This window comes from Protopterus annectens, chromosome 9.part0 (assembly GCF_019279795.1).
Source record: "Protopterus annectens isolate FY-2018-M chromosome 9.part0, PAN1.0, whole genome shotgun sequence".
NCBI lineage: Eukaryota > Metazoa > Chordata > Ceratodontiformes > Protopteridae > Protopterus > Protopterus annectens.
The window spans coordinates 101,528,118-101,544,334 of NC_056743.1; the positions used below are offsets into that span (position 1 = coordinate 101,528,118).

A 16,217-nucleotide genomic window follows, 5' to 3' on the forward strand; every position below is an offset into this window, starting at 1 on the left:
AGGAATGCTGATAGTGCTGGCTTTGGGAGTGAAAATAATATATTGAGGAATTGGAAGGATGGTAAAAGAGAGGAAGAGGAGACACTGAGAACTGAATACCTATGATTAATGAGAAATATTACTACAGGTTACAGGTTAAGGTGACTTCAGACATTTGGAAAGGGAATGGGGAAATGTTTGAATTCCCTAAAGTGTGGCTAGGCTGAGGGGATTATAGGGAAGATATAAGTGCCACAAAGTTATTTAAGAAAAAAAAACTGAGGAAGAAAAGGAAGTCACTGATTGATCTTCAACTGCTAAAAGATGCCAAGTTGAAGGATTTCTTATTAGGAAAGTGCAGGACAGAAGTAAAGGCTGCCAAACAACTTTTAAAGCTTATGGTATATTAACATATTTTTATGTGTTGCAAGATCTTCATCATTATCATCACCCCCCCTTTTTTCCATTTTCTACATGGGGTCAGGGTGTCATGTCAAATGCCACCATCTCTGTATTTAATGCCACTCTCATACCTTCTTCGACACTCATGCCTGACTGATGCAGATCTTCTCTCACCCAATCCATCCACCTCTTTACTGGATGCCCTTATTTCTTCTTGCTGTCTTCTTCTTGTGAGATCTTACTGGAACGTTAATGGATTGACCTAATGTTCTTTAATGCACTTCTTCTACTTATTTGAATGGAAGGCCTAGGTTCATTTCCCTCTACAGATGTTTCAAACAACTCAGTCTCTTTTACGTTAGAATGTTTGCAGTGTACACCTCAGTATTCTGGCTAACGCGGCATTTTGTCAAATAGTTAAACTAAATAGACTCACTAGATAATGGCTTGCTGTGTGCTAACATTAACACTGCTCTAAATAATATTCTGCTGTAAGATTTTAAATACAGGCATCATCTGAAAGCTTTTATAAAGAGGTGTTCATTGCTGGTAAAACTTTATAATGTCTTCTACTTGCAAATAAAATGGGATTTGTTAGCAGAACATTTTTTTCCAAAACTAACGTGCTTATTCAGACCTTTCAGATGACCTGTAAAAGGATGGTACTAACATAGAATGTAAAGTAAGAGATGAAAATGTTCTCATTTGAGAAGATGAAAATATGTAATCAATAAATGAGAAGGTCTGCACTGGGTTTAATTAATATGTAATAATTATTAGAAGTATTACCACTTGTCTTACCAATATTGTGTTTTAATTAATAGGTAATCATTTAATAGAAGTATTACCACTTGTCTTAACTATACTGGGTTTTAATTAATAGATAATAATTTATTAGAAGTATTACCACGTGTCTTAAAATCAAAATAAGAGTGGAAGAGATATTTCCACATTACTGCCAGTGTCACGCCATGACAAGAGAAACAAATGGTATCTGATCTGTGTTTTTTACATCATTTTCTCAGTAATAATATAAATAAAATGGTTTAAATGATCATATGTTACACAGGTTGCTGCTAACGTGTTGCATTATAAATATGTCTAGCTGATTGTGACAGGCATGTTGCAGGTGCAGTGTATTTCCTGAAAACAATAGCTATAACAAAATACAGCTTCACTGCTGTAAAGGATATTGTCAAATATTTAGCCATGCATTCTGTGTGATCCTAGTCATGTGACTACTATGAATATGTGCCACCATCTTGGTACATGCACACTGTTTGCTGAATTCCATTTACTATTGGATTGTTGAAAGAAAATACAGACGATTTAGCATAACCCTCTGGGAAGTTACTTGGAGTACACAGCCAAAATATATGGATAATAAATCATTCTTTAGTTGATATACTCCAAACTACTTAACAGATTTGGAGCCACTAACATTTAATGAAACTTAGGTAGTTCATGTTCTGTGAGGCATGTGCTACCATGTTTTGTACACCAGCTCTCAATTGCTACCCAAGATCTTCTTCCCATTACTGATAATTATGAGGTTCACCATAATGGTGCTTTCTTTAAAAAACATGCTATTGGAATGTTCTCTCTTGACAGTTAATTTTTGTTTATTCAGAAATACTATTATAATTTTTACCTTGCTACATATCTCATGAGAAAGGGTAGACAGCACTAGAAAAGCAACTTTGCAATTGACCAATGCCTGATTACAGCAAAGTGTCAGCATATTCACTCATAAAGCATTTGTTTTGCCATGTATAAAAAATATAGGCTATTTTCACATTTGATTACTTTATCTTCAGTGCTTTAACTTTGTTTTATTAGTTACTATTCTAATAATTACACACCAGATGTTGTTGAATTCTTACACAAGGTAAAGCTGTCAGATTATTCAAATTAAAAATATTAATATTTACAAAACTTACAATTGTTTTGCTTCACCTGAGGTGACTAGATTTTGGAGTTTCATAAAATGCATAATACTACAGTCAGTAAGCTATAGAGTACAGGAACGGAGTGTTTAAGTTCTTTCAACATCCCTTACTACTTCTTATCTCTTAGAGGTTGTCAGTGGAGGTCTAGACAGTGCACCAGAGTAAAATATTATCCAAGCTGCAACTGAATAACTTTTAATTTTCAGATGTGACCAGCTTTGGCATTTCTTTAAGTCAGAGTGCCTCCCTCTTCTTAGTCACTTCTGTATCTGGTTTCACATTTCCTGTCTAGGGTTTTCCATAATTAAGGATAAGCCTAATTGTCCCTACATTGGCAAACTACCAAGATGCTTTGCTCTCCCAGGCTGCATAATTAATGACACCAGGGCTGTGTCATTTCTAATAGCCTAATACCACTCCTGTTGGCTGTTGTGTCCACCCATGTCACCGTTAGGTATTGCAATGTCTTTCTCAGATGTATGCATGCCCCCACAAATTGCCTTAAGAAGCCTACACTGAATAATGTGTCAAGGCCAGGCAACATGCCCTTTTAGTCCTGCCTGCCACACAGCTAACCTGTTAGGTGTCAATAACACAGTAGACTACACACCCCTCCTATTATGATACATGAGTATGCATGGACACTTGTACCCAACCTGCCTTATTGACTTCTCCAACACCTAAAATAGTAGTTGATCTCAACTTTACTAAACCTCATCTGTCTTAAATTGGGTGAGCTGCCATGGGGTTCAGTTCATCTTATGGAAGTTGGACTCCTCAATCACTGTCTCCATAGGAAAGCACTGCTGGTTCAGTTTCTGTGTATGTACCAGCAAAAATTTCATTTGACTTGGAAATTTGTCCCTTCACCATGTTTGTATGATCAGGGATTGGGCATATCTAAGTTCAATGGGACTGGGTTGGAAACCCCTCGTGGTTGCAGGGGGTCTTGACCCCTGCAAAAAAACACTTTGTCATTTTTCAAATGAGTCATGAGGTAAGCTTTGATGTCACACCATCTGGGTTGTGTTCAAGGCTTTATCACTGTGTTCCCTATAAATGACTCTACATTCCACTGTATATCTCTAAATATATGTACTATAGTGGTTATTGGTAAAATACAGCAAAGTATGCCAATTAGTTTTGAAAACCTGAAAAGTAATTCATTCATTCATTCATTCTATTCTCCAGTGCTTAGAAAAACAACCGCCTCTCAGTTTCTTTTTTAAATAGCCAGAGAAAATAGAAGCATTTCACAGCTGAGAACTTTCTTTTGTTGTCAAACATACTACATGAAGAAGACTTGATGTGTACCTTATTCATTCCAGATATGCTTTTGCAAAGACTGCAACACATAACTGAGTCATAAATATATATGTTTCTTCAAATTATTTACAAACTTCTTGTATTCAAGGCATTGTAAAAATATGTAAGTAACCCCTAGCTGGGAATCTTTTTAGATATGTGAAACTGTATGATTCGACATAACCATCAAAATCTGGGCATTTTACATTGTATTGCTTAATATTCCTTAAGTGGAACAGAGGAATGACAAAACTTTAAGTCATCATTTTGCAATAAGGTCCATTAAGACAAACTCAGACAAGCAAAACACTGATTTAATTGTGTTTTCAAGCAATGAAATGCTTTTTTTATCAGCTACACTTTATAATGAATGACACACAGAATACTGCTAAAAATGAAAAGACAACGTATTGATTAACATGTAAGTTGCTAAAATGTATTAGTTTTCCATACTTGTATTGCAGAATGAAAAAATCTGCTGAACCCATAAAAGTCTGCATATATTAAAATGAATTATCCTCATAATAGGAATGAAAAAAAGAGCAAAATAATATATATGTTTGATAATGGAATTACAGAGACTGCAAGGAGATCTAATCAGTCAACAATTCCCTAAAAATATTCATTCTTTTTTTCTCTCTAGTAGATGTTTGCTCTCCAGCAATTGCTTAACTTAAAAAAATGCAACTGGAGAACTTTTTTTTAAAATTTAAGTGGATCTCAGTACCAGATGTTTAAAGAACAGTCTCTGACAAACTTGTAAAGCGTGCATATGCTGATATGTAAAATGAAATCATCTGCAGTATATCGCACAAAAGTGCAAGACTCAAAACTGTAGATGTTGCCATCATTTTATACATCTTTTTTAAACTCAAATCACCAAAGTGCACAAATTAATGTTATAGTATCATACCTTCAGCAATGTTATCCCACAAAATGGTTACATAGTTGTCTCGGTCACTTCTGGATTGCTCATGCTCAAACCCAACTGCATGGTTCAGCTCATGCTGAACAGATCCTTTGTACAAGCAACCAGTTTTCATTAAGGAAACATCCTGAGGACCACCTTTTTTTCCAAGGTATGACCAGCATCTACAAAGAAAAGAAATGACAGAGTCATTTACAAATATAGTAGCATACATGAGAACCAAAGAAACATTTTCCTTTGTTTCATGCAAGTAAGTAAAGCCAAAGAGCTGAGTTTTTCTGTTCTGATTTTACTAAAAATTTTTACTGTCATTGTGGAAAACCTTTCAAATAATTTTGCAGTACACTTGGTGCTCCCTGTTCTTCAAATGCATCAAGTAGCTACATACATGCACTCAAATATACAGATTACAAAGATCCAAGTCAAAAGTATCCCAACTATATGGTATAGTTCCCATTCCCAAAACGCTTATCAAGTTAATGGCCAGTATTCATAGTCGTTTCTGACCCCTCAGCCTCAGCCATTCCACCCTCCTCTACCCTTAACTCCTGTACACCCACAAAAGCTCTCCTTACCGTCATTAAGATTTGTAGTATTCTAAACAAAGTTACAGACCTTCAAGCATGGATTCTTCAATCCTCACCTGATATTACTGACATTACTAAAACATGGTTAGGCTAAAACTCCATATAAAAGATTCTGAAATTTTTTCTCCTGGCTATAATATAATTTCATGTAACAAACTACAAAAAAATGGGGAGGCATTGCAATTGTATATAATAGCTGTCTAACTTTCTCACCCCTCAAAACTAACATACCGACTTTCCAAAATATAGACCTTCTTATCTCTCTTCTCAGTGTTAGTAAACATAAGAAGATATATATAGTTGCCTTGTACATACTACCAGGTAATAAAATTAGCTTAAAGAAGTTATTTGCTGGATAATCACAAATATTACTATTGACACCATTATCTTACCAGTTATCTGTGACATCTAACACCCCAACTACTAGTCTTAACGTGTATGGGTTCAAACAGCTAATATCTTCTCCTACCTGACTCAACAAATCAAATAATAAAAATTCTATCCTCAACTGGATACTTGTCTCAGACCCTGGCAAATATTCCAGTTCTGTGGTACTACCTGAATCCCTTAGTGACCATCACCCTATAGTCGCCAAAAGAGAAATTAACCCACTAGTTAAAAAAAAAGCAATATAGCACTACCCAAAATCTTTTTAACTTTCATCCCAATGTACTCAGTAATTTACTCAAATCTTTTAAATGTTTTCTATTCAAAACCTTACCCCTAGATGAAGCCATCAACAAATTCAACAATATATTCATGAATACTTTTAGTCGTTTACAGCCGAGTCCACCTCCAGGCGTTTCTGCAGTTACCTTCTATTGCACCTCTAGGCATCAAATATTGCTTGTTCATATTAGCATCAATAATTCCAAAACCATGCTACATACAAGGTATCAGAATATTTTATCTTGAAACATACATGATGGCAAACACGACTGTACTGATATTTGACCTCTGTCAATGAGTATTTGTTAGAACTGTAAGGTGATAACTTCATTTTTTTAAAAGCTCAAGCCACACCCACTGGAAGTTATGGTACACACTCAAAAAGAGCTATAGTGGAAGAAAAGCGTTGTTAAATAACTTTGCTCCCACCAGGAATAAACAGTAAAAAATACTCAACCCCCTAGTTGATTCATTCAACTAGAATTCTTATGCAAAAATGTGACAAAGCATGGAAAAAATTTCACAAAGATAAAACCCCTCAAACTTTACATCTATACAATGAGTTGTGTAACCTCACCTAGACAAAAATTATTATACAGAGACAAAAGATCATCACAAAAAAAAAGAAATTCTGGAGCTCAATTAAGAAAATGCTTCAACCTGGCTCTTCTTCCTCACTAACCCCCTATCTGGACTTATGCCCCTCAGAAACGGCTACCAGATTAGACACTTTCTTCATCAACATCATAGCCTCTCTTATCTACAGCTTTCCAACCATTTAATCAACCTCAAAACTCTACTAGCTCTGACATTCCTGCCTTTGATCCCCAACTTGTCTGCACATCATATGTTAGGCAGCTAGTGAAGAAACTGAAATCCTGTTTTCCTTCTGCTGACTACCTTAAGCTTACTACAGACTCTTTAGCATACCCGGTCTCAATTCTCATAAACAGATCTAGTTAATATTCCCATGTCCCCATCCACTGGTAACTCTTGGGAAATCTCTGATTTTAGGCTGACTGCAATCTTGATATAATAGTTAAGGTCTTTGCCTCCCATGAAGAGACCAGTTGGCATAATGATTAAGGTCTTTGCCTCCCATGCATAAGGCGCAAGGTTCAATCCTGACCTCTGGTCAATGCCTGTTTGGAGTTTGCATGTTCTTCCTGTGCCTCTGTGCACTTTCTCCCATGTCCAAAAACATGCTGAGGGTTTCCATCTCAATGGATGGAGCTGTGGGCAGCAGCACAGGCTCTACATGTTGCCCTATAGGGGGAAGAGTTGTACAGACCAACTGCTTTGGGCATCTACTGTAGTGCACAATATCCTCAAGATAGGAGAACATGGATTACAGACTCTGTACTGTGGCAGGGCTAGCCAGTCAGTGGTGTCAAATATGGCACTAGGATATTCGGTCATGTTGACTAATGTCACCAAAATGGGCATGGGTAGTTACTAGAGCGAAGTAGGTTGAGGACCCAGCCTACTCCGACCTACTCCAGGGACCCATTCTAATGGTGAGAGAGGTGTATGTGCCCCTACTGGCAAATATATACCGCTATAAATCTCAGCATCCCTGGGTCAATAAGCTACAGGCTGGCAAGTGTATAGTTGCCCAGCCTGGGTTAACTGGGAAAGCTCTATTGAGTAAAAGCTGGACATAAAACCAATCAACCTGCCGAACATGAACTGAGAATTGCTACACTTAATTTAAGTTCACTGACACAATCCAGCTTGGATGTGGATGAGATGATGATACGGAGGAGGCTGGACATCCTATGTATCCAAGAAACAAGAAGGAAGGGCAGTGCAGCAAAACCACTTGCCTTGAGGATTCAGAGTCTACTACTCAGGAAGAGGACAGGCTAGAAATGGTGTGTGAATTGTGGTGAGAGGGAGGCCTACAGAAGGCAGTGAGGAATATCATCAGAATTAGAGACAGACTCATGGCAGTCAGACTCCAGTGTAATGGCAGGGCAGTATTCATAATCTCAGTCTAAGCCCCACATCAGGGTTGTGATAGTGAAAAGATGAATGTATTGAGACAGTAGTTGCAGGAATTACTAGATAAAGCAGGGCATCAGGAATTAGTGTTGATAATGGGTGACTTGAATGCACCTATCAGGACAGAGAGAACAGATATGAGGACAGCCTGGGTCCACATGGGTTGGGAAACAGGAATAAAGAAGGTGAGGCTATTTTAGACTTCTGCTGGTAAATGCCTTGATAGTAGCCAATACATGTTTCAGAAAGAGAGACAGTCACACGATCACATACAACAGTGGCCAACATGCACTCAGGTAGACTTTCTTTTAAGGAAAGAACAATGTGGTAGAATCTATGATTGCTCAGTCATCCCCAGTGAAACAGTTGGCCCACAGCATAAACCACTGGTTTTTACAATCAGTTGCAAACAGTGGTCAGAGGAGGCTCTAAGGTCAACAGACACCAGGCTGAAGACCTGGAAGTTGACTGGAAAGAAAGTGCAACAGTTCAAGGAATTACTCAGGGCTCTAGCCTCACCAGAAGAGGAGAAATAGGGGGAGTTGAAGAAGATTGACAGCACCTCAAAACAGCATGCATGAGGACTTTAGGACTGATATGTGGCAAGCTAGGTATAGAAATAAGGTACATAAAAAAAGCTGGTGGTGGAATTCAGAAATCCAGCAAGTCATCAAAAGAAAGGAGGAGTGCAGGAAAAAGTGGGAGATAGAAAAGACCAACCATGCTAGGAAGGACTACTGGTTGGCTAATAAAGAAGCTAAGAAACAGCAAAGAACAGGGCATCATAGGCACTCTACCAGCTTCTGGAAAGTGACCTAGCAGGTGGCACGAAGAAACTATACCAGGTCGCAAGGCAAAGACAGAAAGATAAAGGAGATAGTCAGACACCCTTCATAAGGGATTCCAGCAACAACCAGCTCCCCAGTCCACAGGACATCAAAGGCAGAAGGAAAGGGATACTTACAGCAGCTTCTAAATGAAGAAAACCTCACAGAAGCTGTACCACCCAGACACAGTCTAAGATAAGAAAAGAAGAGGAGCCCACCTTAGAAGAAGTAAGAACAGCACTAAGGAAAATAAAGTCAGGTAAAACAGCAGGCTCAGATGAGGTCACAGCAGATATGACAAAGATGCTGCATGAGATAGGGGAGAAATGGCTCATAGCAGTGTGTAGAGAAAGGCATATCCCAGATGACTGGAGAATAAGCATACTCGTGCCACTCTACAAGAACAAAGGGGACATCCACAACTGCGGGCAGTACAGAGGCATCAAACTCCTGTCACATTGCATGAAAGTTCTGGAGATGGTGATTGATAAATGGGTATGCAGGGTAGTAGAATGTAAGATGGGAGATGAACAGTTTGGATTCAGATCAGGATATAGCACAGCTGACCCGATGTTTGCAGTGAGATAGATAGTTGATATAAAGCTATTGATGAGGAAAGAGTCCAATTGGGTATTCCTAGACTAGGAGAAAACATCTGACAAGGTCCCAAGAAAGCTGATCTGGGCAGCCCTGCGGTGGTTCAAAGCCCCAGAAACATTGGTAGAGTTAGTGCAGACTATGTACAAGGACCCAATTACACAAGTACAAACAGTGTTTGGTCTCACAGACGAGTTCCCAGGAGGAGTGGGTGTGCACCAGGGTTCATACCGATGATGGTCTACTTTAGCAAACCAGGTTGGAGGGGACAGATCAACAAAGTTGCTGTATGCAGATGATGTGGCATTATAGGCAGACTCTGAACAAGAACTTCAGCAAAGGGCAGGGGAATGGAATGCAAAACTGAAGGCACATGGGATTAAATTGAGTACAGATAAGACGGTTATAATCTCTGCAAATGTGGAAAATCCAAAGAAGCTGAGAAATGAGATAGAAGGGAAGACAGTGGAACAGGTTAACAGCTTCAAGTATTTGTTAAGGGTAGATGAGGAGAAGGGAAGTCTGAATGAAGAGGTCAAAGCTGGAATCAGAGGTGCTGCAGCCAACTGGCATAGAGTTTCAGATGTAATCTATAACAGAAGAATACAAAAGAAGCTGAAAAGTAAGGTGTACAAAACATTGGTGTGACCAGTACTGCTGTATGGTATGAATATCTGGGCAGTAAAGGCAGAGCAAATGAAGAAGCTAGAGGTGATGGAAATTAAGTGCCTGCAAAGGGTGGTAGGATGAACACTGTGGGATGGACAAAGAAATGAGGACATAAGAGCAGAAGCCAAAGTAGCTCTAATTGCAGAAAAGATCAAATATAACAGATTATGGTGTTTCAGACACATGTGCAAAAAAGCAAAAGACAATCTGGTAAAGGATATTTGAGACAGACAGGAAGAAGTTAAGAGCAAAACAAGGACATCCAGCAAAGAGGTGGATGGATTGTGTGAGAAATGATCTGCAGCAGTCAGGCATGAGTGTTGAAGAAGGCAGGAGTGTGGCACTGAATCGAGAGAGATGGTGGCAGTTAACATGATACCCCGACCCCATGTAGAAAATGGGAAAAAGGGGGCTGATGATGATGATGATGATGATGATGATATCTCCTCATGCTTTTCTGTATGCATTCCCTTATCAAATTGTATGTATATATGCTTCTTAATTACATCTATACTCCTATTTTACTGTTGCATTTGATATTATTTAACTCTCTGGAGCATTTCTCCCTGGGCCTCACCTGAAAATGGGTATGTATTACCCAGTCAGATTTCCCCAGTAAACAAATTGCAATCAATCAGTCAATCAATAAATACATAAATAAGGAAGTAAGTTTGTTATAATTACCCTTCTTCAGTCAAGTTAAATTTCAGTGGGTTTTTTTAGATCTTTTGACATAACATTGCTAAAGGTCCACAAAGCTGAACAGAAAACTTGGTCAAATCTCTGTTATTACTGTCATCTCTGTGGAAAGTTAGAACAAAACACTGACTACATGCCACACAACCAGAGTACAAATTGTTCCTCTGGTGCCAAAACAGCCAGCTAGGGGAGGATGGGAGTGAGAAATTGACAATGGTTTGCCAATCTCAGGGGAGGGAGTGATTGTTTTGGTTGACCAGTCTCTACCATGTAAGCAGAGACTTGCAGGGATAAGTAGGACTGTAGACATGGGACGTGAGCTTGGTCTAACTAATTCGATGATTGAAGGCCCCTGCAACTTAGGTGGCATGCATGCCTTGGGGGGGGTGGCATAGCTAGACCTTAGGCAGTGACTTGGCTGTTCATTATCAGAGGGTGGAGTTTGGTCATAAATGAAAAGCCCTGTTAGCTGCCAGAATGATGGCTCTGTGACTGCCTTTCACTTCTCAGGAGATGGATGGGCCAGCAGTAGCTCTTGCCTGACAGGAATGAGCAGGTCAATATTTCAGAGAGAGCTGACAGACTTAAGACAGTGAGTTACAAATGCATCTAGTTTCCTCACAGCCGAAGTTTCATCTTCCTGCACTACCTTACTAACACATAGTAGCCCCCCTCCCCCATCCCTACCTGTACCTTACCTTACAAAAACCCTTTCTTAACACTACTACTAAACATGACACTCAGACACACACACCAAAACCATCAACACACTTATACAACTCTGAATGGCTCCTCTCACCTAGCCATAATGCTAACATTAATTTGAACATATGTTTACCTTCCATTGACACACACACACACAAACAAAATCACATATGTGCAACAATAAACCTATGCCCTACCCTAACTGTTACTATATCCCTAACCTGCATGCTCTGTCTCGTACTCACACACACTCAAACACACAAACACACACACACACACACACACATGCACACACCACAAACAAAATCACATATGCTGCTCAGCACTAAGCCTATTTCTTACCCTAATGCTTAATCTAACCCTCATCTACAAAGACTTGCACATGCATGTACATACAGCCACTTTAACTCTGAAGTTCTCAGAAATCTGACACTTTTGACATTAAAATTACTAACAAAACACATACCTCACCGACATACACATACACATAAAATCTATTCCCGCTTTCTAATGCTTCATCCTATCTTTCCTTCTTTGAATACCTATCCTATAAAATATCTTAAATATACTGTCTTCTGTTTGATTCATATTTGTCTTTTTGTAATTCCAAAACATAAGTTAATATATTTTATTTGTTGATTCAGTTATAGTTGCAATAATGCACTTAATTTGTATTATAAAAGTAAGCCATTGAACATGACTAATTCACATAGTAAATATGATAGTGACAGAAAAGCTAGTTACACACTGTTCACTCAGACCTATAAATACTATGCCTATACAGTTACCCTCAAAAGCCAAATAAAAAGCTTTTAGTATTCTATATTTTATCTTGTTACAGCTCACCCAAATTCATAAAGAAAACAAATAAACATATATAAATTATTTTACATTATTTTCTTGTGAGTATAATCATGCATTGCAATATAACCTTAAAATCTAATTAAACATTTGCATTGGAATCCATAACAGCAAAGGCTTCCCCCTGTCCCACCATATCCTGTGCATTTTATTTGAATTATCACTTTTGAAATGACTGTCATGAAATCATTACATATGTAATCACTCATAATAGTCATATTCATCATGTCTTCTTCCTCTTTTTTATCAAAAGACTTTAATAATTTATATAGTCTATATCTGCTCATTTTTGAAGTAGCAGGACATATAATCCCTAAGCATTCTCATCCCGAATATACAAGATTTAAAATTAAAAAAAAAAAAAAACATTTTTCATTTCGTAACATAGTGCATTCTTAATTCCAGATTTTTAAATAATAGATTAAAAGCAATACAACATTAGACATGGCTACAAATTCAGCTCTGCAGATTGAACTTAAACCATGTTAGTCCTGGAGGTCCTTCTAGCCTGCCAGTATGCCAAAACAGTCATTCCCATAGTAAGTATCCAAGAAATGGTTGAAAATATACAAACTAGTTTATAGATTCAAAGGCAAGTACTGGACTAGCCCATTTCCATCAATGCTTACAATCAAATCCTGTACCCTGTGGCTGCGCGGAAAGCACTTTAATCATTATACCAACCCCCGACCTTCAAGTGCTTGCTTTAATATAATTTGGTAGCCTAAGCCATGCATCAGCTATTCTCTCTCACTACCAATTACTGCATCTCTCATTCCTATATAATCTAATACATGTGTTGTCTGATGATTCTCTGATACTCTTTGATAACACCAAACATTTCCAAAAGTAGTTGTCTGTAAATGCCCTATATACCTAAATACTGTCTCCTCTTAAATATCCATGAGCCACTGTACAAGTTCAGATATTTTAATATTTCATAATGATGTAAATTATCACACCCATCGATGCTCTGGGTTTATTTCTACTGTATCGTTCCAGTTTATTCATGCTTGTTTTCTCATAATGTTTTCATGATGTTATCCCATACTTTTGTTTGGGTGTAATATAATTTACAAACAATGATTTCATCATTCATGTTTTCCTAAACTTTCTACATAGTCTATAGTTTTATAACTATCATTATCCAATTTGTTGATATGATTAGAAAAATTCACAGTTGGATCTACCCATTTTCCCAGGTTCATAAATGAAGCTGCAGTTTCACTGTGTGTTGTATTAAGTACTCACCCTTCAATCTAGCTTTCCCAAATCACATACCCTCAGCTTTTGATATATTTATCAGCATATTATTCCCCTGAGCCTAAATGGTCAATTTATTCAAGCTTTTTTGCAATCATGCCCTGTGTGTAACAGATGTACTCAGTTTACCCATTTTTGAAGTAACCTGCATTCTGACTGTAGAACACCTCAAATGAAAAACATAGATCTGAAAGATAGAATCTAAACAAGCATATGTCTAGGGCAGAACCCTATGGAATACTCTGACTGTAACCAAGAACTTCAGCAGTCCAACTGTTGTATGATCTTAGATCTAAGAGTACATCTTATTCAAGTATATAGGGCATTTAGAGACAACTCCCTCTGGAAATGTTGGGGTTATCAAAAAGTGCTAGAGAATCACCAGACAACCTATGTAGACGATTCTATAGGAATGAGAAGTGTAATAATTGGTTCTCTGACAGAGTAGCTGATGCATGGAACAGACTACTAAATTACAATAAAGCAAGTACTAATTTAGATATTTTGAAGAACAGTCTGGACACTTATTATGGGAGCAAGTGTTTTTGTATACTGACAAGCTAGAAGGGCATTGATGCCTGTGCTTGAAATATTCGTAAGTATGTAATATTGAGCGTTATCATCAAGTGTAACCACGACTTTATCAGAATACAAAAAAATTAATGCAATGCTCACATTTAAATACTTCGAGTCACATGATTAATCAAGAACAATCAAAGCCCCTAGCGACAAAGTACAAGTTTGCATCAAGTATGTGTCCTCAAATTAAGTTTAAGAAACATGCACTTAAAAAAAGTAGAAAAAGACAGATTTCACATAACCCAGAAAAAATGTTACACATCATATGAACGTAACCTTAAAACACTAGCCAGTGATGGTCCATCATTCAAACCTGGTGATGTTTGAACATTTAATCTAATTTGCCATTTAGGTTCACAGAGCTCAAGTAAATCATCCCAAGGTCCCCCTCTACTTTTCTTTGTGACAGTATCTAAACCAAACAATAAAAATTTGTGAGTAGGAAATTTTGATAAATGTCTAAGCAAAGCATTAGAATCCTTTTTGTTTTTTTTTTAAATCCAAAAAATATTGATATATTCTATCACTAAGTTTTATTTTGTTTTTTCCTACATAAAAACTGTCACACTTTTTTGACAGTTGGCTAGGTAAACTATATAAGAAATACTGCAATTGCAGTAGAAATCAGAGAAAATGTTCAACCCATTAATCACCTCAAAGTATTTCTCTAGTATATGTTTGTACTGGGTACAAAAACCACACTTGAATATGCCCCTCTTTTTATTTGTTAATACCCCTTTACTTTCTCCATTCTGACCTTCAAGATATTGTTTTAGGGATTTACCTTTCCTAAATACCATTCTAGGTCCTGCTCCCACTGTTTCTATAGAATTTTCATAACAACTGAAACATTTCCAGTTATCTTTCAAAATTTTCAGAAGGCTGTTACTATCAGTGGTGCATGTGGTGACAAAACTGTCTTGAAAGACACTGGTGTTTACATCTGTGTCCCTGTTAGATAGGAATGGCTCCTGGGCTTTAATTATAGGTACATATAACCCCTAGTCTTTTCGGTTTAACTTCATCACTAATAGTGACAACTAGCTCAGTCGGATAACCTCTAGCTGTAAACATTGCAATTTTTGAATGGCGATGAATTGGTGGGTTTTACTTTAAATATTTAATTATTTAGTTATTTGGTCTTAATTGATTTATTATGTACTTAATTGTACTTGTTATATAAAACATTGGTGTTTTTTTCAATGTTCATACTCCTTGAAGGCATCATTGCCGAGATGTCAGAGAGAATAAAAGTTTAAACCATTGCTGTTCAGGTCACTGGTTACATGGTATTTTGTGTTTTTGTTTTTCCATCAGTGGTTTTATATATGTTTTGACTCTCTACCTGGAACTGTTCATCCTCTGATACCATGCATGCTAAATGCACAAACTGCCCTTTCACTATTTCTTTTTTTTGTTTTTCAGGATGACAACTCATGCAATGTAACATACTATTAGAGTATGTACTTTTCCTGAAAATGTTACTTATGATTCTCTGTTGGGCAACATCCTTAGTGATTTCAACATCCAGGTAACGTATGTGTGATAAATCAGAAGTACAGGTAAATTTCAAAAAACTAGATGTTAGATTGAAGTACTCAACAAAACTTTGTAACTCACTTATGCTTGCTTCCCAGGCCATAAAAATGTCATCTAGGAAAAAGACATAAGTGGACCAGGGTGGTGCCTGGAACTTTTGAAAAATGTGTTTTGGTTCCCAATGTAACATGACAATGTTCTCAAATATGGGGCCAATTTAATCAAGTTCATTTGCATACATGGCCTACCTGTAATATATGTAATCAGTTTTCCCAATTTCAAGTCATCTGCATACAGACTGTAGAGCACCTCAAATGAAAAAAGATAGGTCTGAAAGATACAATCTAACCAAGAATGGGCCTATGACAGAACCCTGTGGGACACTCTGACTGTAACCAAGAATTTCAGCAGTCCAGCTGTTGTATGATACTTGCCATGTCCTATCTATAAGCCACGTAGCTATTCATTTTATCAAGAGTACATCAATATCCAGTTGTTCTAATTTATTGATCAGAGTTTTGTGTGTAACCTTGTCAAATAATGAAGTTAAATCTATAAAAATTACACAAATGTCCATTCATAGCAGTTATTATATAGTTATAGAACATCATGTTACAGATTTCTGACCAGATCTGACTCCAGCTTCTAATTCAGT

General features: G+C 37.4%; 1 protein-coding gene across 1 annotated transcript in view; it reads right to left on the reverse strand.

Annotated features, from left to right (window-relative positions):
• The window catches only part of LOC122810500 (high choriolytic enzyme 1-like), a 311,099-nt gene that overhangs the window by 205,723 nt on the left and 89,159 nt on the right, over nucleotides 1-16,217 (reverse strand). Inside the window, exon 6 of the mRNA XM_044082081.1 lies at nucleotides 4,549-4,727. Coding sequence (XP_043938016.1) covers nucleotides 4,549-4,727 — 179 coding nt within the window. The remainder of the gene's footprint in view (nucleotides 1-4,548; nucleotides 4,728-16,217) is intronic.